General features: G+C 42.3%; 1 protein-coding gene across 1 annotated transcript in view; it reads right to left on the bottom strand.

Moving 5' to 3' along the window:
• The window catches only part of SLC7A11 (solute carrier family 7 member 11), an 86,374-nt gene extending 72,138 nt beyond the window's left edge, over positions 1-14,236 (bottom strand). Inside the window, exons 1-3 of the mRNA XM_074991928.1 lie at positions 13,960-14,236; positions 10,432-10,558; positions 3,830-3,945 (exon numbers count right to left, since the gene is read on the bottom strand). Of these exons, the coding sequence (XP_074848029.1) occupies positions 3,830-3,945; positions 10,432-10,558; positions 13,960-14,236 (520 nt within the window). The remainder of the gene's footprint in view (positions 1-3,829; positions 3,946-10,431; positions 10,559-13,959) is intronic.
• Positions 14,237-23,595: the final 9,359 nt, after the last annotated feature.

Raw genomic sequence — 23,595 nt, 5'->3', positions numbered from 1 at the left:
TCTCCTAAGACAATGTGTAGGCATATCAATCGCCGATACTAGCCAAGGGCAGCCTGAGGCCCTGATCATCTGCTAGCCCGTTTGTCTTTTGTTGTCTGGTTTCTGACTGTTGTTCAGGGTCATGATGAGGCAGCACATCTGTACCCCGAAACATCAAAGACTGCTCTCTCTCTCTCTCTCTTTCTTTCTCGCGATCCAAGAGGGAGGAAGGGAAGGGGGGTTTCTGTCTGGGTACACATCCTGACCCCCAAATTATGTACCTTACCCATCAAACAAGTAGATGGGATACTGACACAGAAGATGAACAATGAAGCACCTAATCCTATCACAGTTACTCTAGTATATGTAATGATATGCCTGTAGGACAAAAGGAGCTAAAAAGGCATCAGTCAATGAATAATTATATAGAGTACAAAAGCCTGTTGCTATTCAAAAGAAGAATATAGTTTTCAATCCCTTGCTGGAAAAAAGGGGGAATGTGACAGTGAAAGACTATCAGTTGATCCTCTGTGTTTCTACCTAGAGGATCTAACTGAATCAGATTTACATCAGATTCCTTCCCTACTTCAGAGTCTTAGGAGCACTGATTTATCCGGATTACCCTCTAGCTCACACACCGATGGATTTATAAAATCACAGCTCAGAAGTGCCCACCCAGAAACTGAAGCTTGGAGCTTAGGAAACGTCAGTGCAAGTGTTGCCTGTCTGACCCTGTACAGACTCTCTCCAATTGCTTTTGCTTGTCATATCTAGAGCTACAGATGATGCTTAGCCTGCAAAACAGACCAATATTTTATTGTACTTCAGAACTGAGACAGTATCTTTCAGGCTACAACAAAAACTACATTGTCTGGCTTTTGCAAATTTCCCTATAGTTCAGAATACTTTGTGCTCTGCTTTACAATTCCTGTGTGCATACTTTGACCTGGAAATACTTATAAAGTCCTGGGACCTGATTTAACTCGGTGATTCCTGGCACTGATAAACCTCAGTTGATTTAAGCATTAAAAGTTCCTCCAATTCTAAAGCTGAATTATGCCCTAAATCCTTATAGATTGCAGGTTGATTTGTTTGTTGATCATGTACATTTTACATTAAAAAAAATTGGCAGCTACCCTTAAATAGTGAATTGAAAATGAAGCAAAATATATTTTAAACAGCTGATTTACTTGCACTGTACGAGTCCCTAAGAAAATTAAATGTCAGTAACTATTCAGAAGTTTATTTCAAATTTTCTAGAAATCTCAGCTTATAGTTGTATTGTGGCTCTTGCACAAGACAAAATGGAAGCAGGGGCGAAAACACAAATATAAGGTGAAAATTTCAGCACAGTATCATAAGCTTTACATTCAGCTCATGCAAAATTGAAGTTCCATGCCAGGGACATTCAGTTACACATCTCAGAACAGAGTAAGTAACACGAGCAGCTTTGCCTCAAAGAGAACTGTCCTCTGTTCATTGGTTTTTAACAGGGTGATCAATTTTCTGATACGCACATGAGATTGTTATCAGATTGTAAACAACTAACAAGAACTAGAGGTGAGCAAATGCTAACCTCTGTTCACACAGATTATGTCTATGCTGCAAGACACATGGGACAGCTGAGGCCAGCCCAGGCAGGCTTGCCAAAGTAGCTGGTGAGGCAACTGTCCCAGAGCCCAGTGATTTAAAGGGCCTAGGGTGGCAGAAGTGGTACCCACAGACCACAGCCTTTTAACTTGCTGCTGAAGCACCACGCAGCACACTCCAGGCAGCACTGAGGGATCAGGTGATTCATCGCATTCCAGGCAACAATCAGGCCTGTCTGACTCCAGCTCCACCCCTTCTGCGTGCATCCCAGCCCTGTCAGAGCATAGAACCCCCCTCCCTACCTCATCTTGGGTGGGGGGCTGGCAAGGCTGTCACCACAGCTTCGTTGGCTCTTAGTCTCTAACTGGTTGGCTGTAAGCAGGACAAAAGATAGAATAGCTGTGCTGCACCTTGACTTAGACTGTATCAGACCCTTGAATGGAAATAGTCTCTGATCTGGATAGGGAACTTGGTACACAACCATACTAATAATTAAACAAGCTAGATAATTATGTTCATGCAAGAGTCACAGTCAGATTTCTGAGCACATGTGCATTATCTGACACAATAAGCAAAATGTTAATCATTACATAAAAGTAAACATTAGCACTCACACACGCACCGCATCAGTATTTCTCCACGGCACCTTCATTGGTCATATACGCAAGACTTTCCACAGGAATATCTGGTTTCAGCAAGGCAGAAACTGATCCCACCTGCTCTGTACAAGCTCTGTTTCCATCACCACAGTAGCAATTTGCTGTTGACTTCAAACTCCCCATCAGGTATCATTATTTCAGGATAACTCCACCCCCCTGCCATACTGTTTCTTTGCTTATTTATTTTGAGAAATCCTGGCTTATCATACAGATTTTCAATTAAAAGAAAAGTAACAAAAATACTAGTTTAAATTGTTCACTTTCTGTGCTAGAATTATACGTCTTTATGAAATCCTTTTATGGAGTCACCCCATAATGTACCCTCTGTCTCAGTGACCTCCAAGTTCTTGAATATCTGTTTTATCCTTATTATTTCCTGAAATACGTTAGGCAGATGTAACTATAAAGAAGTAATTAACCTCAGAAACTCAAGCTCTTATTTCAGTTACTCATACAGTTTCTGTATCATTTAAATAGAAACAAATGCTGTCACATATTGATTTTTTAAATGCTCCTGAAGCATAAGAGCTACAAATAATTTGTTTCTTTATACTAGAAATTGGAAGTTCAAAGTCAGCCTGAGTCTTTCCCCCCAAATAAGAAAACTTGGTCTGATTCCTGGGCAAAACAACTTTGGCTTCACTCCTTTTTCATTCCTTTTATTTTTTTTTTCCTAATGTGTGCTGCCCAAATTAAAAAGAACACTGCCAGTTAGGAACTACCATCCTCATTCCACCAATAATAAACAGCTCACTACAACATAGGTGGAACCTATGTGTCAGCTGAATAACAGGGAAAAAAAAGAGTAGGAGGGGTTGTTCCTATTGCGTGTATTAGTGCTACTAATGAATACTTTGCGCTGAATCCACACCCGCTCTGATCAGAGGCATATGCATTCATAGCTTACTGAAATACAACCTAGAACTGCACAAGAAATGGTTTTCCTGTCCCCAAAAACTTTGAGACTTGAAAATCTCCTGTTCTATATTTCACCAAGAAAAATAAGCTTGAGAGACCCTCCCCAGAAGACTCTGTTGGTTAGGGCACTCACTTCTAATGCAGCTTCAAGTCCCTACCCGGACTGTCAGACTACTGGGTATTCCGAGGTGAAGTTCTCTCAATCTCTCCTTAGAGCTGTTCCATTTTATATAATTAATTAAATATTCAGTGGACCAGCTAGAGATTGACTCCATAGTCTGGCAGTTAAGGCAACTGCCCAGGACTTGACCCTGCATCTCCCATAGCCCTATGGCAATAAACAGAATCGAAGAAGAGCTGTGTAGGAGCTCAAAAGCTCATCTTGCTCACCAACAAACAGCAGTTGGTCCAATAAAAATACTACCCCATCCCCCTTATCTCTCGAGTATCCTTAAACCCACACACCTACAACAACACTGCATATGATTACTATTTATGATTACTATTTAACCTATACAAAGTGAAACAGTTCCAAGAAGGGTGACCAAGAGACCCATCCCAGAACGTGAAGTAATTTTGTGATCTTTTACACATCAAGGGGCTAGCTACTCGATGTATGACTTATTTTATTTTCTACTTTAACATCACCTTCCACCTTACCCAAAACTTAAATTTATACTTACTGATGCCAACAGCTGTAATAAGCTTAATTGCTAGGTCTGGAATTTCACATTGGATAAAAAATGGTTCCAAAATATAGCGTCCAAATGCCAAGGATATCACTGCTGTAGCAGCAGGGCTATGGTAAACAAAACCAAAAAAAGAATAAAAAAAGATGATTAACCTACAACTTTGGATAAACAACATTCACACAGGATCAACTACTTTAGAGTATCACCTTCATTATCACAAAACTGAGATCAAGTCAACTGTGATATGTGCTTTGGAGCTGTGCTAACCCACATTGTCTGAACATAATGGAAGTTCTCTGGAATACATCATAGTTATGGTTTGCTCATGTGCTACTGGAGCATCATCACTTTTTCAGCATGGACTGACTTCTACCTTCCTGGTTGCACCACTGCCAGAAATTACATGCACTGGGGATTTACCAATACCGGCCTTTTTTCATTCTCTTTGAGTGAAAATAGGACCAGGTACCAGATATAAGTGGTATTTAAATCCAACTTTGTAGAAGTTTATGTGGACAGAATTTTAATGTTGGTATGCATATCAGTCTGTACAAGGGATTTCAACAAAGTTTAGTGGTTCTGCTTTTTTCAGCTAAGCACCTTGAAAATTTCCACACTTGTAACAAAGTCACAGCACTGTGTCACCAAATAGCAATTGTAAATAGGCTTCTGTGAATAATTTCTGCTCTCAAGAACAGAACAGTTCACATCAATTTATGCAAAAATAGCTTAATAAGGGATATACCTTTTACGACAGGGAGAGTGTTAGCCAGAGGCCTTAGCATTAACCCCGGTATTAACATGAGTCTGTCCTGTTACTCTAGGGCTACGTCCATACTATGCTTAGCAGTTGTTCACTGATACGCAATTTTAGCTAAGTCAGTTGTGCAGCTAAAATCGACTTATCAGCAGTCGGCTGCTAAGTCTGTCAACAGGGAAGAAGGTCGATGGGAGCATTTCTCTTTAATCCTCGCCACATGGGAGGGGCTCTGGGATTGACTTTACCCCAGAAAGCCCAATTTCATGCATGTATGAAACAAAACCAGAGAAGATCAACCCTGAGCAGGTAGATCTTCCACAATAGTGTGGCTGTAAGCTAGGTAAGATATAGTCAAATTGCCTACAGAGTGGAGTTCCAAGAATGGTTTCCAGAAATATTATTTCTCCTTGGTTAGACAGCTATTTGTATTTCCATCACCTAGTTACAAACAGTCAGGCTATGGTTGGACTGAGATTCTAACTCAAAATAATTTAAGGAATTTGCTCAACACAAATTGTGTAAATTATTTCAAGATATCTTAATTTGAGCTTGGTGCCATCCAAACAGCAGCAAAGTTTGAATATTTTGAAGGTTCCACAACCTATCTCACAGTGAGGTGTAACAAAACTGAAACACTACACTCAAAATAGCGCTACTATTCGAGCAGAGGGAGTAGTTATGGCGCTGCTATTTTGAGATACATTTGTACCCCTAAATAGCAACTATAGTCTAAACACAATTTAAGAAGCTAAAGACCATGCATTCATTTCATCTGACTCCCCTGGAATAAGGCCTAGCTGATGCAGATTAACATCACACTATTTTTACTTCCTCATGTGGTCAAAACCAGGAAATACAAAAGTGCTTGCAAATTCAAATAAAACAAGAAAGTTAAGTATACTTCTTATTCAACATCTTGGCTGGGTCTACACTTGCCCCCAACTTCAAAGGGGGCATGTTAATCAGGGCAATGGGAGATTACTAATGAAGTGCTGCAGTGAATACACAACACTTCATTAGGCTAATTCTCCCCCATGGCAACTTCGAAGTGTCAAAGTTTGAAGCTTCAAAGTTGCCACGGGGGAGAATTAGCCTAATGAAGTTCTGTGTATTCACCACAGCATTTTATTAGTAACCTCCCAGCACCCAGATTAACATGCCCCCTTCGAAGTTGGGGGCAAGGGTAGACAAGCCCCTTGAGGATCAAAGTTTAGGTAATTTTGTGTATAAACTTGTTCAACAATCCCTATCAGAGTATCTTTACAAAAAAGTCTGATAAACTATAACAAAGTTGAAATCAACAGAAATTAAACAAGACTGTATTGAAATTGCTCTTAAAATTTCCACTACATTGCATCTGATGAAGTGGGTCTGTGCCCACAAAATCTTATGCTCCAAAATAACCAAAAGTTAGTCTATAATGTTCCACCGGACTTCTCATTAGCCGCTTCTACACTGGTCCCTCCCATTCAAAAGGGGCACATTAATAAGCGAAGATGCTATTGGGGTGCTGACATGAATATGTAGGGACTCATTAGCATAACTGCAGCCATGCATGATTCATTAGCATAATGGCAGCCAGGTGCTGCTTTCGGAAGGCATGCCGCCCAGGTAGACAGGGGCCTTTCCAAAGGACCCCCTGACTTCTAAAGACCCTTCTTCCTATTTGGTTTTAAAAAGAAGGGACTTTTCAAGTTGGTGGAGGGGGTCCTTTGGAAAGGCCCCCATCTATACAAGGGAATTGCACACGGCCACTTTTATGCTAATGAGGAGCTGCATATGCATGTCAGTGCCTCATTTGCATCTTCCAAACTCCCTCATAAACATGCCCCTTTCAAAAGGGAGGGGCAAGTGTAAACACAGCCATTGTTTTTGTAGAATTTAAATTGAATAGTAGTGTTTGGAACTTACACCGTGCTGTGGAATGTAGTAGCTAATATTCCTGCAATTAAAATTTGAGGAGATGATTTAAAAATTCTATTGAGAGGTTGTTATTGTCTGTTAAATTCCACAAGTATCACAGGCAGTTTTGGTATTTGCTGTCTAGCAGTTTCATCCAACACAATCTTGTTAAAGTTTCTGAGTTAAGGGAGGGGTGTTATTTGCACACATGTACCTCTCCCACATTCACCTTGGCGTGGGGTGTAATGGCTTAGTAAACACTCAGTTTCCCAGGTCTTCTCATTTTCATTAAGCTTTCAATGGAGTTACTTCTAATTTACACAGGAATAAGAAAGAGGAGAATCAAGCACTCCAACATTTTGCATTTTGCACTGGATTGTTTGTACTGCTGCAAATCAGTCAGAGCAGATCTTTCAAATGCCCACAGGCACACAACTTCTTTCGATTCCAGTGCTCTCTGCCAGAACCTTACCTAATCTTTTCACAAAGACCTCTTTTTAATTTTCTAAAAGAGACAGTAATGGCTAGCTGTAGTACTATAACTTTTACATCTCCTGCATTTTCTGAATTGTGCCTGCAATAAATACTGTATCTTCTTTTAATGGGCATGTATATGCTCTCCTTTGACTCGGGATTGTGCTAATAGCTGCAATCCACAAATAAGAAAGTAGAAGATCCAAGTAACACACTTTGCCAATTTTTCTTCAAATTTGCAATACAATGCAAAGTGCAAGAACCTTGTGCACTTTTTCACTTTCCATAGTAGGTTTAAAATATATATATATATATATATTTTTTTCCCCTTGGAAGCAAGGGACTGTAGCTAACTGTGTGTGGATAGAAGTAGAAAAATTATCACCAGCACATATCATAGCCCCAAATCAGTGCCTCATTTACTTTCAGTATACCATTGTCCAACCTACAGTTTAAGCCATGTTGACAATAACCACTTTAAAAATCTTGGGTCTTGCTAGCATGGTTTCCATGACCTGTGTGGAAGGAAGTATTTTTCCTGACATAGTTTTATAACCCAGATCTAACATAGTTCTCATGGTGCTGGGGGAGGGAAGAGGAATACCCTTGAATACACTGATTAGAGGAAGAGCTTGTAAAAGTTACATTTCAACACAACTGTTGCCAACTGCAGTTTAATCCCTATACTACACAGAATTTAAATGCAGCCTGGTTTGCAATACCATGGCTGAAATGATATATGGGAGCCAGAAATGTTTATTCTGGATTGTGGCTGCTCCATTCGTTTTCTGCAGTTTTCATAATCCTGAAGTCTTCCAGATGAAAAAAAGGCAGAGCTGTGGAATGTGTGTGTAACTTTTCTGACCAAAGTCACTCCTTATGACATAGATACAGATTGGGTGGCTAGTTCTTTCTACAATAATAACCAATTAGTTCACTGCCGTAGGAGTAAGAAACAAAACTCTAAACAGAATGTCAGCAATGTGGATTCTGATAACTACAAGTGACAAGGGCATCCCCATCGTTATTCCTCAGAATTATTGACTCCTGGGTGGCTTGAATTTATTTTCATGCAGAGTTTATATTTATTTGGGTGTGGGACAGAATGAGACAACAATGAATGTTCTCATGACATCATCAGGAAATTGACACATTTTAAGTAAACTCTAGTTCAGAGTGACTTAGCATTATTACTGCTTTTAACCAACTCATTGTGCACATGTTGAATCTCTTTCATCCGGCATATTCAGGACCTGACCAGTGCCGGACGAGAGATTTTACCAGATCATGGGAGGTCAATTCTGATTAGCATCATTACCAACACTTTCACTGTTTACTGGGCTTTTAGAAGACAGCTAGGACTAAGTTACAGTTAAACAACAACAACACAGAACACTGAAAGCCAGGATTGGTGGCTGTAAACAAACTTCATGGGAGCACAGGAAACCTGGACACATTCATAATAAGTGGCTGTCCTGCTACCTAAAATCATGGCAGATTACAGATGTTGCAGGAGCTGAGAGTTCAGATTAAAGAGGTTCATCCTGTACTAGAATTTGGATCCCTGCCTAACTCTTACGTAAATATGGCAGTGAGATCACATCAAAATATGCAGTGTGTAATTTGTACAAGAGGAAGTGAGTCTTATTAAGGCCAGGCAGATTTGAAATGACCTGCATTTCTTTTATATAGATGTATTATCATAGCAATATAGATAACTTTAGCTCTCCACGGAACTAGTTTAAATAAATTTAAAGGCATTTTCTATAATCGATTTGCATATGGTAACTGATACCCATTAAAATTGAGGGTATTAGACTAATTAAAAAAGACATGTATTTCTTATATTTAAGGATCCAAAAGTGTGTACACCCATAGCATAAATTACAGAAAAACACAATAAGGTAGATTCTTGACCAAAGGTAAGTGTTTGTGGACTTAGAGCTGCTTTACATGGGCAGCCTGGGATTCTCCTGTTTTAGGATAATACCTGAGTGGTGCAAAGTTGCCATAGACAGCTCTAGATTTCCCACACCTCCGCAGAGGTGAGAATGTGGGAGCATGGGCTGAGCACATGGTTTCTGGATATCCTGGCCAGCTTGATAGTCCTCTCAAATCAGACTACTCCACAGCATAAGCTAAGAATTCAAACTCAGGGTCAAGTCTAACCCCCTTCCTTCTACACACACACACCATGCTGACACAGGGCTTGGATCCAGGGTGTCAGGACCCTATCAGGGTGAAGGCTCTAAGCTTGAGTCAAACCAGGACCGACAGCTCAAGCCCTATTGCTTTGCAGCATAGAATTAGTTCCACTGCATTCATGCTCTAGGAGTCCATCAAAAGTATCCCACAATTCCCTGGGCCCACTTCATTTGTCCTCTAGATCGTCAAGCTTGTTGAACAGTCACATTTTCCCAAATTGCACCATGAACAAAAGGCCACAGCTGCCACTTATTGGGAGACTATTTAGACACAGGTTTGCAAAATGCAGTCTAGATGCTCAAGAACCCTGTTTAACAATTCCTAACCTTGGGTTACAAATGAGTGTAGACCCTCAACCCATAGGTCAACAAACACAGTTCCTGCTAACTCAAATTCTAGTAATTCTGGGTCACGTTGCAGTGTAGGCATACCCAAGGAGACTATGTCATCTCTACTGTGGAAGGTAGAAAGATAATTCAGTGCTACATTTCCACTCCTCCCCAACTATACCGAGCTAAACTGCACTCCCAATACATTTTACTAGCTAAGTAGACAGCCAATGCTATATACTGGGTGATCAAAAGGTTAGCCTTTAGACAAGGGGGCCGACAGCATCTGCAGGCACCAGGCAAGATGGGGGGTGGCTCCATACCCCTGAAAGAGAGGGGCATTGAGCAGAAGGGACAGGGGCAGGGGAAACGAGGTCTCAGCACCACTCAAACTACAGAGCTAGTCCCTCCCCCTGCCCACAGAGCTGGTCATTGTGGTGTTCTGGCAGAAATCTAAAGGGACTGAGGCTCTGGCTGCCACCACTGTCACAGTAGTGGCAGCAGCAACCAGAAGCACTGGGCCTCTTTGAATTGCCAGGCCCTGGGGCAAATTGCCGTGTTTGTCCACCTGTTGGAGGGTCTGCCTTTAGAGTAGTTTTAAACGTAATATTTGGATATCACTCTTGCTGACATCAGAGAGCATTGAAAGTTTTGCAGAAGAACGGAAATCGAGTAGCGAAATTTTTATGAAAACTGTTTTTCTTAAAAATCTCTTGAAACCTAATTGATAGTCCTGGCAAATAAAATAGGACCAATAAATGTCTTGAAGTAAAAATGTTAAAAAAAAAAAAAAAAAACACACACCTAGAAGATCAAAAGCCATTTGATTGTTTCTGCCCCTCTCATATCTCAGGTTTCTCTTTGTCTTTGAAACTACATTGGCAATGAGCAGAGAAGATAAACAGAACCCTCCTCAAGCTTACCGTATTATAAGCAGTTCCACCCAGAGTCTAACAAAAGCCAGTAATGGCCCAAATGCTTCCAAGATGTAAGTGTAATGGCCACCAGATTTCTTGATACAGGTTCCCAACTCAGCATAGCACAGTGCACCTACGCAAATGAATTTAAAATTAAAATATTGTATCACAGGATATAACCAATAATGTTTATCCAAAACTTTGCCATACCAGAGTATTACGAACAGACTAAACAATAAAGCACTTTGTTTGTTGAGTAATTCTTTGTAACAATTTTTGACATATATCTTCAAATGTTATATGTAAGTACATTTTTCATTAGTTCAATTAGCCCTGTGAGCAGTCAACTATTTGTGTGTAATTTATGCAGTGGCATTTTTCTGTAACCCAAAGAATAGACAATTTGCTATTACAGTGTCTTATTACTCAACCAGCTGTAGTAAACAGACAGATGAAAATGCTGTGTCTTGCTAACCTGTCTGGCTACCCAACAATGACAACGGCATATGTACACTTGGAGTATGGAGTGCAATTCCAGTTCAAGAAGGCATATCGTACTTGGTCTCATCAAGCTAGCACATTAACACTAGAATATGGGAGCCCAAGCAGATGAAGAAGCAATGCGTTCTTTGACAATAAGCCCTTCCTGATGTACATTCTGCTGTGGCTACACTCTGTTTTTAGCATTCTACCTGATACTCTTCTTGGTCTGGGAATCTCAGCACATCATCAAATGTAGACATATACAAAGCCCTGTCACTAAGGTAATATCATGGATTTAGTCTCTGCTGAGATTACAAGGGCCTGGACACTATGCATTGCTAACGCTGACGCATGTTGATGGAGCAATGTCAGAAAGTGTACAGTCAGGCCTCCACTCTGTAAGAAGGGCAAATGTGTTGTATGCAAACCCAAGCAATCAGGTTGTTCAGTATTGCACCTTACTGCATTTGTTCCTAGTCCTAAGAAGCTTCATGGATTTCTGCATTGCCTTAAAAGAACAGCTGCTGTCGCATTTCCCTAGAAAGAGGAATCTTTCATTCTTCCATATCTTTACACAGGATGAAATAAAAAGAAAACCAGTGTTTTGTTATTACTTTTGGAGGGCTACTCATACAACGTTATTTGGTCTGACGTGGAGAAGCTGTTAGAGAAACATATTGCACAGGGTGGCAGTCCTGAAACAAAGACCTTTCAAAAATCAAATGGAAAGAGAAATCTCTGAGCTGCAATTTATTTGCAAATTTGACTCCATTAACCAAAGATTAAACAGAGACTGGGAGTGGCTCACATCTTACAAAAGGAGCTTCTCTGCCCTAGGTGTTAACAGCTCCACATTAGACTGACAATGGGCCATATCCCTCCTATCTTATCTGACCTGTTTTTTCCTCTCCACATACATACTACTGATAATGGGCATTTTCTACCCTGACTGAATAGACCTCCTCAGCTCTGCCCCTCCCTTTTACTGGGACTCCACTCTTTAAATACCCCTCTGAACCACCCCCCGCCACTCATACATCTGATGAAGTGGGTCTTTGCCCATGAAAGCTTGTGCTCCAAAATATCTGTTAGTCTATAAGGTGCCACAGGACTTCTTGTTGTACTGCACAGTGACAACCCTCAGAAAGCTCCCAGAGGCTGACATGTACAATACGCATCCTCAATCTCAAAGGGAACATTCAAGGTTATGGTACAACAAGGACTTGCCTTAAATATCCTTAGCCACATACCATTCCTCCTGTCTTTATATCTGCTGGGCAATGTTTACTAGGCCATCACACAGTTACAATTACAAAGCCAACAGATTCTCAGCTCCATGTATGGACAGCTTCAGTCAAGGAGCAATTTATCAGCACTAATAAATACAGTCAAGCCATTCATTAGTATGTGCACTGTGTTTGAGCAGCCTTTGGGAATCAATGATAAAGTGATATGGCATGTAGTGTTATGCTCTTTTGGAAATATATGCAGTTATCGATTAAGTGTCTCCTAATTAATTTATGCCACTGTGCTTGGAAGTTAAAGCACATTTGTCCATAGAAAACTACATACAGAACCTTAGCGATGCAGTGTCATGTGGAGACATGCCTGCATCTGATATAGCTATTACAATGCAAAAATTGTACGTAGTTTTGTACAATTGTACAGTGCTCATAATTTTAGTGATGGATTTGTAATTTAACAAGCTTCTGCTCTGTTCTTAATCTGACAGCAGCTTGTTAAAGCATATGTTGTAATAAAGACTGCCAGGCATAGCTCATTGGTAAATAACATTTGGTAAACTTTATTTCATATTATTTAGGATATTTGATAATCTAGTTCAGGTCAGCTTTAAGAAACCCATTGACAGGTTTTCTCTTGACAAGTACATCTGGATAGATGCAATATAGAATCAGTTTGAAGTAACTATTGTGTTGTTGCAATACATGTTTCACAGAGACCATCGCTGATCGAACAGGTGATCTTTCTATGAGATTTTACCACAACATATAGTGTAGGGGAAATCTCCATAATTTACTATATTTTAATCTCTAGCTCATCTGACCCATACCTAAATTAAATTATATAGTGCTATGTTGAGGCAAGTTCTATCTCTAGTTTAATCTAAAGGCCAGCCTCTGATACTAAATTCCAGGTTGCATATCAGCTTTCACTTCACTGGTGGAAATAGTTTCAGTCTAAAGAAGAGCCTTCAAAGTTCCACAGTAGATTTTTGTTATTTTGGCATCAAAATAGTAAATTCAGCTCCTGTTCAAAACTGATCCTAACTTTCTTCAACTATGTGTTTACCTAGGGACTAAATGTTCCTTCTTAAGAGCTGATGACTTTTTTAAGTCCACAGGCAATTTACAGAGCCACATTTACATTGTCTTAAGCAGATGTGTATTACTCAGCACTTGTCCTGAAGACTACCTGCCAGGAAACAAGTAGTCTGCCAGAAATATATGGCAGCAGTCAAAACCTTCAGAGAGCAACTATGTTCCATAACTTTTTGTGACACGATCTTTGATAGTGATACTGTGAGTTGGTGAATAAAGTGGAAAAAAACAATAACAAAGTTTTTTCTCACTCACTGTCTTGTCAATAAAGATTTTATCCTCCAGGAGGTATTCGGCTCAGAGCTTAATCTAGCCAATGGGGAACTGAATCAAGCTGTCTATACATTTCACAGGCATTCAGACTGACTGGCCCACATCTCCAACTGCAAGCACCTTACAAGCCTGTTAACTATTACAGCTAAAACAAAAAGTCATAAATAAAACGAAGGATTGTTCCGTCTCCTATTACTTTGTGGACCTATAAGAAATATCATTTGATATTTATGAAAAGGTAAACAGAGGCTTTGTTTCGCAATGCTTGCAAAAGATATAATACAAAATACGCGGTACTTTACCATTTACAGACACTATCAAATAACAAACCATATCTATAGTCTTGTTTGACCTCACACATCAGATTGGTCTTTGATAGCTGAGGGAAAAAGTCCACCCACTGCCCCCAAGAATCAATTATAAACTTTCACCAACTTACCAAACATTGAGAGGATTCCGCACACTGTCCAGAGAATCAAGGACATTCCCACACTGCCTGTGTTCTGTAGGATTCCTTTGGGAGAGATGAAGATTCCTGCTCCAATGATAGTGCCAATTATAATGGATACCCCTCTCAGAAAAGTTACTTTCTTCTTCAGCACCACTTTTTCTTCCCGGGATGTCTCTTTATTGTCCACTGAGGGCAACCTGCCAATAGACTGCCCCTGCAAATAGTTTCCATTAGAGAGAGTGGAGAGAGCAGGTTTCCTAACCATGCTAGAATGCCACCTGCACACTCAAGACAGACAAAATAAAAAACTTTCTAGACAGCTCTCAGTGTTTCTTCCCCTTGATCTTTGCACTCTCTTTCTAATAGCTCTCACTCTCTCCCCCTTTTGTTACCTTTCAAGCTCCTCCTGCACCCAGGTATAAAACTCTGAAGGTGTATTTTAATATTCCCTGCTGAATTAAATACTACTTAGTAATGCCTGCCCTTTCACGTTGTTAGTTAGTGCTGCCCTTTCATTGAAAACCAGCTCAGCTTCTGCATGGACTTGTATTTAAGATCCTGTCATATCAAGTTAGTCCTGCTGAATGATGATGCAAATTCTCCAGGTTTGCATCAGCCATAAGAAAAGGCTCTGGCATTAGTCAGCATTTTCAATGGTAACAGCATGTTGCACAACTGACTTGAGTTTCTTAGGAAGAACAAAGCTCTCACTTGAAAGAAAGTTTACCCAATCAGAAGGAAGTATATTACTGTCAACACATTCCCGTATATTTAAAGCAAGTTGTACTGCGATATAAAAGCCTGTTTTAAAACACAAAGATCTTTCAGCCAGAAAGGGGAGGTGGGGGGGAAATCAAACAGGATGCGTCATCTTTGATTCTATTCCAACTTTTTTTCAAAACCCTTTTAAGCTAGCATAGGTTTTGTAGGTTTACACTTTTCTTTCTGAGTTGGTTGGTTTCTCCCCAGTCTATCAGCTACTTGTAAATTTACATAAAGATCACATATCTTTACATAAAGACTAATATAAGCCATTTACTACCTTGTGTTGCCTAGCAACTGCCAAATCACGCTAGCGAAAAATCTAGGTTATTTCCACCGTACACTAATACTCACATGCACAGAGTTTCTGGGATGCTTGTAATAATTCACAAAGGAAAATAGCCTTTCAAGTCATATAAGCACTTTTGTCCATATTAACAGCAAATTCTTTTAAGACATGTTAGAAAGAGTCAGCATTTCAGAGCACTGCTTCGTCATGTCACAGCTCAAAAATCAGAACGCTATCTGATTCTCACGTCACCCTAGTTCCTTCCTGAGTGGATTAACTAATCTGTTCTTAGATTTCCTGCTTATTCAGCTTTATTACTGGACTTCACCCAAAAATATGAAAAGTAATAAAAAAAAAAAAGCAGCAGCAGCTTCCATCCAAAATACACTAATAGTCCTTAAGCACTTACAACTTCATCATGAGACAGCCAGTAAGATATATGTGAAAGCAATATATGTATTTTGTGACAGAGCACTCGACCATCCCCAAAGGGTCTTGGGCTTCCAGGCGGCTCCTTGTGGGCCTCAGAGAGGCCCCCCTCATTGCACTGGGGCTTCCCAAAGACAAGAGCCTCCCTTTACTGAGCCATGTTCATAATAGGCCAGTCCAAATTTGGGATGGAGGAGGTTCCCTCCTCCTCCTGCCTGGAGCCATTCTGGCCCTACCCCAGTTGGTCAGCTCTACCAAGGAGGGGCTGGGGGGAGTCCAGTCCCATCCATTGCCCTGGACTCCAGCCCAGGGACCCTAGGCAGGGAGGGAGCCAGTGGAGCTTTTTGCCCCTGCCCCATGACAGGTCTCTTTCCCTGGGCCTTTTCACCCCACTGCCACCTTCTGAGATCTTTCCCCCACTATCATGCCACCATACTGTGCTCAGGTCTGGTCTGGTCAGTCTCCACACCTCAAGCCTCATTCTCTCTGGGCACCACACCCTTTTTTTCTTGTTGCCTGGGGAGAACATTTTATAGAAAAGCCTGGAGGACTTTATTGGTCCCAGGTAGTTCCACTCCAGCCTGATGCTGACTGACCCCCTGATGAGCCCCAGCTGCCTATGCAGCCTGCAGGACTGCACTGTCTGGGAACTTAGAAGGGTAACAAAAAGGGGTTCCTCCAATGCCCCTGGCTGCTTTTAATATACAGAGGAATGAATAAAAATAGTTTTAAGCATTTGGATGTACATTTATAATTCTAGAATATTTTAAAAAGGCTTATTCCTTCCTTCATTTCCTTCCCTCATGCATTCAACAGCAGCTCATTTGATTTCTGCTCTGGTTTATACTTCTCTGCAGCACACTACTGGGTAAGGAATAAGATAGTGTAATATTTCTCTGGCCAAAGAATATTGCATTCTACTCATGTACAAGCTAACGGCATTCCTACAGAATAATTCAATATGGTCCCTTTGTTTGCCAGAGGTGAAAGTAAGCAGGTGCTCCCAGTGTACATGGCTCCAGCAAGAGCTGGCTGAACTGCGGCAAAAGCCAGCAGGGAGCTATTTAAAGAGTTGGCAAGAAACCGGGTTACAATAGGTTAGTATCTGTAAGAAATTTTGGCTAAGTCTATACTTGCCCCCTTCTTTGAAGGGGGCATAATAATCAGGGTGATGGGCAATCACTAATGACATGCTGCAATCAATATGCAGCACTTCATGAGGCAAATTCTCCCCTGTGGTAGCTTCGAAGTGCCAGCGTGCCGTGTAGCCGCGAGTGCTTAAAGTGCTACTTCAAAGTGCCTTTACTCCATAGCCTTAAAATTTATTTCACCCCCTATATCTTACCATATCTGCAACTCTTCCCATGACTAAGGCAAGTGACTTGATCTACAAGCTAAGCCAGGTCAAAGCATTAGCCACAAATCTATGCTAGTTTGATAACCTTACAGTGAATTAAAAGGAGCTGTGTACTGAACAATCACAAGTGCAGCTGCTCAGGACATCTTTAACAAAATGATTTTCCATGCAGAACATGTCAGTTTGCTAAAACTGAAACTTTTTTAGGGAGTGTGTCAGTTCCAACAGGACTTTTGTCAAGAATTGGTTTCTTGGGTCCACGATGGAATTACTGGTCAAAACAAGAAAGAGAATGAGTAGCCTAGAATAGCTAATAGCCTGATGACAGGAGAAGTCACCTAATATGTGGAAGATGTAAGACTCAAGTCCTTGATCATCCAGATTCAAATAAAGGACAGTCTTCTTATTTATTTGCCCATACAAAATGATGTAGAGGTTAAAATCTTCGAGCCAGTAGGAAGCTAGTAACTAATACTGATTCCAGAAAATCACATAGACTCCCACTTTGCTCAATGGAGTTTGCAGAGATGGTCTTTGCACTACTCTGATCCAGAGCGCATGCTGAAAGCTGATCTGTTATGTTCATTGCCACCAGCCCCAGAAGAGCAATATAGCTGCCAGGAATCAATGGTGATAGAGACATTCTGGCCGTGATCTTATCTCTAGCTGTACATCAGTGAAGGTTCACCATGCACAGGAGCAATCATTCTGTGAATAACATGCATGAGTTTAGGACAGTTGCTTTTAACCACCACCCCGCCTTTTTTTTTTCCATTTGTGGAGTGGATCCATAAAAAATTCTCACAAAAATGAGAATCACCCATTTGGATACTCAGTCTGTGGTCTGCGGTCCCTGACCACAGGAGAATTACAGTGAAAACTAACGGAATAAAATTCAACTATAAGAATTGCATGTACATGGCATGCCATTTCATGCCATGTGTGAAAGGGTTTTGACTTGTAGGTACACATACTTCTGCCTGATCAGAAAAATGGCATGCCTTTTCAGGGATCAGAAACGTTAGTGTTTTAGTGACCTTTTGCAGTCCTCTTACACTTTGCACTCTTTGCACCCCAGAGGTCCACACATCAAAGTTTGAAAACCACTGAGTTGAAGCAATGCAACACATTATTACAGCACAAAGTGTCTATACCTTCAGTTTTCATCAAAACACATGGAAACTGTTTGGATTAGGTTTATTTCTAATTGAATTTTTGTGTAATAGCCTCTTTTTCATTTCCAAAGCCTTCACTTTTGAAGATTTTCCAGTAATAGCATTTATAACCTTTATTAAGATTCTGAGTTCCCCAAACGTTGTATCGGCATTTTGGGTTTATTAGAGCCAGAATAATTCAGAGTAATTTATGGGATGTTCTATCTTAATGACAGTGGGTCAATCTGGCATACAGCTAGTCCCAGAGTAGAGGAATATTTGAAGGTATCTTAAAGTCACATCTCCATACCCCTCCTGAGCAGTATGGTGCACTCCTTAGCTGCAGCTGAAGTTCTCAGATACCATATTCTTATATGCCCATACCACACATTCCATATTTTGAGGGCTCCTGTAATATAAACTGTAACAGCACTCAATGGGGACCCAAAAGGCAAAGTTTGAGTCTGAGTTCCTAAATTGGTCCATGCAGGAAACAACCATGGGAAATCAGGACGAGACAGAGTGTTCCTATGTCACTTTCATTCATGTAATTCCTGAATTTCATTTTGTGTGTTTTCAGACAACAAAAAGACACGTGTCTCTTACTGCCCTGAGGCTTCCCAGATATATGATACAGAATTGAAGAGCACACTTTTCATATCATATTTGTATTTCATCTTCTGTACTGGCCTAGCAGTGTCTTACTGGGAGGTCATATTACTGGCGCTCTGCAAAAGTCAGTCATGGGTCTGGTACTGTTCAACATTTTCCTTAATGACGTTGACAATGGAATGGAGAATCTACTATACATTTTAGTGCATGTCTGCCTGTCTGCTCTCGGTGCTACATTTGTTCAAGAGCTCCTCTTAAACCATAAGAGCTATGACCACAAAATTTGGTATGCAGCTTCCTCTCACCCTAACTTAAACCAAGATCAGGGTTCAGTTGTGCCTGGAAAGTGGGAAATGCCTGAAATCCCAGGATTTCTCAGAACATGGCAAGTGAGGGGCACCAACAGGAAGGAGAAGGTACTTCAGACTCACCACCGGAGGCAGTAACTGGAGGGAACAGCCATTCTGCACAGTGACAAAGCAGTGGCCACTAAAAGACAGTGCTCTCCACCCTGCCACAGAGGTAAGTGCCCCTGTACTGCCCCCCCAACCCCAGAACTTAGCCATAGTGTCACACAGAAGGAGCCCCAATGCCCCCCCACCAACAACTCTCCCAAACCTCCCCAGACACTGTGGCCACAAACTCAGACTTCCCCCAGAATTTATGCTGGGTCTGGAAAAACCACATCACCCCAAGTCCCTACCCCCTGCTGCTCTCCCTGGGGCCAGGGAAAGCAGCCCTGACCCCACCACTGCCATTGTGCCAGGGCTGCAGCTCTTTTCCATGGCCATGGCCCTTGGCCCCCACACTTCTGCAGGCTAGAGCCAAGAAAGAAGCCTTAGCACCAGCCCCACACCACACTCCTAGCTGCTGCAGGACCAGAGCTGGCAAACAAGCCAAGGCCCCCCCATCCAGCTCACGCAGTGCTGGGCCCAGAGAAAAACCACAGCCCCAGCCCCTCTTCCTCCTGAGCCAGGACTGGGAAACAATCCATAGCTCTGGCTCCAACTCCGGCCCCAGCCTTTGCACTGCTGCTGGGCTGCGGGAAAATAAAACCACAGCCACACACCCTCCACCCCCACCTTGCTCCTCCTGCGTCAGGGGTGGGGAAAAGAGCCTTGGCTCAGGCACAACTGCACAGTTCATGCTGAGCTGAGGAAAGACCCCCTCACCCCCCACCTACCAAGCAAGAAACCCAGCTCTAGCTTCTCCTGGAGTGTGGAAAGATGCCCCCCTCCAGCTATGAACTATGGGCTGGCCCGGCCCAGCCCTCCCCTCCAGAGTTGCTGGGGCCAGACACCATGAGCCAGACCCCCATAAGGAGAAGTGAGGGCTGGGCAGCACGCACCTGCCCACCAAGGACAAGCTCCAGCTTTGCTGGTGTTGCAGACCCCGGTATGCCCCCTAACACCTTCCAAACCACTTCCATAAGCCCCCTGTTCTGCAGCCTCCCCACACCACCTTCGCTGCCTGACCTCCCCATGCACCCAACTCTGTGCCTCAGACCCCTACCAACTGCCTTCACTATCCACTCCACTACCTTCCAGCCCCTGCCCTGAGCCCCCAACAAAACCCCCAAGCTCCCAGCCAGCGCTGTACTCCTCCACCCCACCCTGCGGCCACAGCCAGCCCCTGTACTCCAGTACCACTGCTAAACTCCCTCAACACCAAACCCTCAGTCCTCCAGCCCCTGCCCTCACTCTACCACACACCACACTTCACCAAAGCTGCCCCCACACCAAAACACCTAGGCTATGTCTACACTAGCCCCAAACTTCGAAATGGCCATGTAAATGGCCATTTCGAAGTTTATTAATGAAACGCTGAAATACATATTCAGCACCTCATTAGCACGCGGGCGGCTGTGGCACTTCGAAATTGACGCGGCTCGTCCCGATGGGGCTCCTTTTCGAAAGGACCCCACCTACTTCAAAGTCCCCTTATTCCCGTGAGCAGATGGGAATAAGGGGACTTCAAAGTAAGCGGGGTCCTTTCGAAAAGGAGCCCCGTTGGGATGAACCTCGCGGCGGCGAGCCGTGTCAATATCAAAGTGCCATGGCCTCCCGCATGCTAGTGAGACACTGAATATTTATTTCAGCACTTCATTAGTAAACTTCGAAATGGTCATTTACATGGCCATTTCGAAGTTTGGGGCTAGTGTAGACACAGCCCTGTTGTGACATCTACACCCCATCCCCCACCCAGACTCTCACACACACCAAGCACTGTTCTCCAAGTCCCTACCACCCTGAGTCTACCCCACTCTGAACTCCCCACAACCAAACCCTTGCTTTCATTTCTTCGTTCCCACCATCCACCCTCAGCCCCACCACACAAGCCCTCTGCCCTTACCCTCTACCCAGTGCTCTGACTGCAGCATCCTCCACCACCTGCCCTGCCTCCCCAATTCCTATCACCCTGCTCTCATTCTTACACCACCCACCAGTCAGTCCTCCTACGCACTGACACTCACCTACATCCTCTATTTGTTCTAGCAAAAGAAAGAAAGAAAACATCGTCTACAAGCTCTATGTAGTCTTTGAATCACTCAGAGACAAACTTCTGTTTCCTTCAATTTCCAAAAATACAATCATTTGCATAAACCATATACATTGAGTCAATTTGCTAGTATGCTTATACTATTTGCTAGTATGCTTATAAAATTTGCTGGAAGGGGTTTCAAGCGCCTGGGAGTACAGGATTAGAATTAAGAATGGCCTAGACAAATTGGAGATTTGGTCTGAGATCAAGATGAAGTTGAATAAAAACAGGTGAAAAACACTTCTCTGTGGAAGGAAAAAATCAAATGCACAATTTCAAAGTGTGGAATAATTGGCTAGATAGTCATACTACAGAAAAAGAGCGGGGGTTGTAGTGAATCAATGCAGTTGCAAAGAAAGACTAATATTACTCTGGGGTTTCTTAATGCAAGTGTTGGATGAATGATATGGAAGGTAACTATCCTGATCTACTCAGCATTACTGAGGCCTTAGGAGGACTACTATGTTCACTTCTGGGCATTGCATTAGAGGAAAGATGTGGACAAGTTAGACCAAATCAAAATTATAAAAGGTTAAGAAAATCTGACCTATAAAGAAACATTTAAACTGGGCAAGAAAAGAAGACTGAAGTGGGGAACCTGATAACATTTGTCAAAGACTGCTATAAAAAGACTATTGACCATAGCACAAGCAGGAGTCAACTTAATTTGCAATGAGATTTAGGTTAGATATTCAGAAAGATTTTCTATTAGTACTGGATTTTCAGGGAGGTTGTAGAATCCCTGCAATTAAGGATGTTTAAGAACAGAATAGACACTCATCAGGAATAGCGTCGGTATGCTTGCTCTAGCCTCAGTACAGTGGTCTGAACGAATGAATGAATGAATGGTACCTTCAGCCCTACATTTCTGTGTCTCCTGACTCATGCTTTGCCTTCTCTGATTAAACTTTGCTCTTTAGTCAATTATTACGCTCTTGGTTTCACATTTTTCCCCTTGTTTGTCTTGTTTTTCTTGCATTTGTTCAGGCTAGACTGTGACTTGTATTATGTGGAGGTTGTATAGATGTCAGATTTAGCACCCTCCTTAAACCCACCATGGACCAAGAATTACTCTCTCCCTTGATGCTCTGGGGTAATACAGAAATGTGTTATCCCTCACCATAAACCATAGCCTATGAGTTTGGGACACAATTTAGTCCTTTGATTAATTTCATTGTTGGATAGCATAGTCAGATGATAGAAATTTCTTACACATGGATCAGAATAATCATAACAGGGCCCTTTTTAATACTTGAATGAAGTCCTCTGACTACCCAACTACTGAATCTTGTATGCATTTCAACTTGTACACATCACAGTTCTTTCCGAATACCTGAGAAACCTGAAATGTGAATAAAGGATTACTTACTATTGGACATCAATTCTTCTGGAAGGTTAGGTGTAAGAAAATTCTTTTTCTAGATGTCTGTGCCATACACAGAATCCACACTGGGAGCTATTACATGCCTGTAACAGGTTCATGTGTCACCACCCCCAGTGCCTCCTGCTCGACAATCTGGGATTTAACTCTCTCATTCCATGGGGCACCTTCGTTCATGGTTCTTCACAACTGTCACCTCTGAGGTCCTCACCACCATCAGTATATTTGCTACTGGACCACAGGTGCCCTCCAGGGGACAAAGCCTCTGGCTGCATCCCAGCCCACTATCTCCAGAGGAAGGGGGCCCCTGAGGCCCCTCACTTATCTCAGTGGCCAGCCGCAGTCCTTAGTCTAGACCCTGATGTCAGGGCAAACTGCTGCCTGTATTTAAGCCAATCTCCTCACTGGCAAACGGGAAGGAAGAGGAATCCATGTCCCAGCCCAGGGACTCTACTTCTGGCAGCCACCCATTACCACTCCTCCCATTCCTTCTATCATTTTCTCTGGCCACTTGCCCCTCTCTCACCCTCTACTGAGAGGGAGCGCTTCTTTCCTTCTGCCCACCTGAGCAACCATGTTATGTCTTGCTGCTCCAGCAAGCCTACCCCTGAATGGCTCTCCCAATCAGCCTTTTCCAGATTGGCTGTCCTCTATGCACCTCTCCAGAGCTCGTTTACCCCTCAGAGCCCCCAGTGACCCACTTCTCACTGCTGTCCATTGCAAGAAAATAAGATAATCAACAGAAAGTACAAACAGCTCCTTCTCTGAATTCAAACTCTATCTAAAGCTACTGCCTTCATCTACTTTGATCCTTTTTTGCCAATCTGATATGATTTTTCTGCCATCTGAGCCTATTTTCCAGGATAGCAGAAAACAGTGACAGGCACATTATTGCCCATTAGCTCACATTATGTGCCACACTCACCAGATCTGTTCTGATTCAGATGTGGCCACCAAGAGCACTGACAGCTTTTGTTTGAACTGTTCTAAGAAAACCAAGGATTACAGCACCACTGCAAAAATACGACTCTACATGTAGCTACATTTCCCAAGAAGCTCCTTTCTCCAGGCTTCATATGGTTTGCATTGCTTAGCACTC

This window comes from Carettochelys insculpta, chromosome 4, assembly GCF_033958435.1.
Source record: "Carettochelys insculpta isolate YL-2023 chromosome 4, ASM3395843v1, whole genome shotgun sequence".
Taxonomy (NCBI): Eukaryota; Metazoa; Chordata; order Testudines; family Carettochelyidae; genus Carettochelys; species Carettochelys insculpta.
The sequence above is the reverse complement of the archived record's forward strand: the minus strand, read 5'-3'. Positions and strand labels throughout refer to the sequence as shown.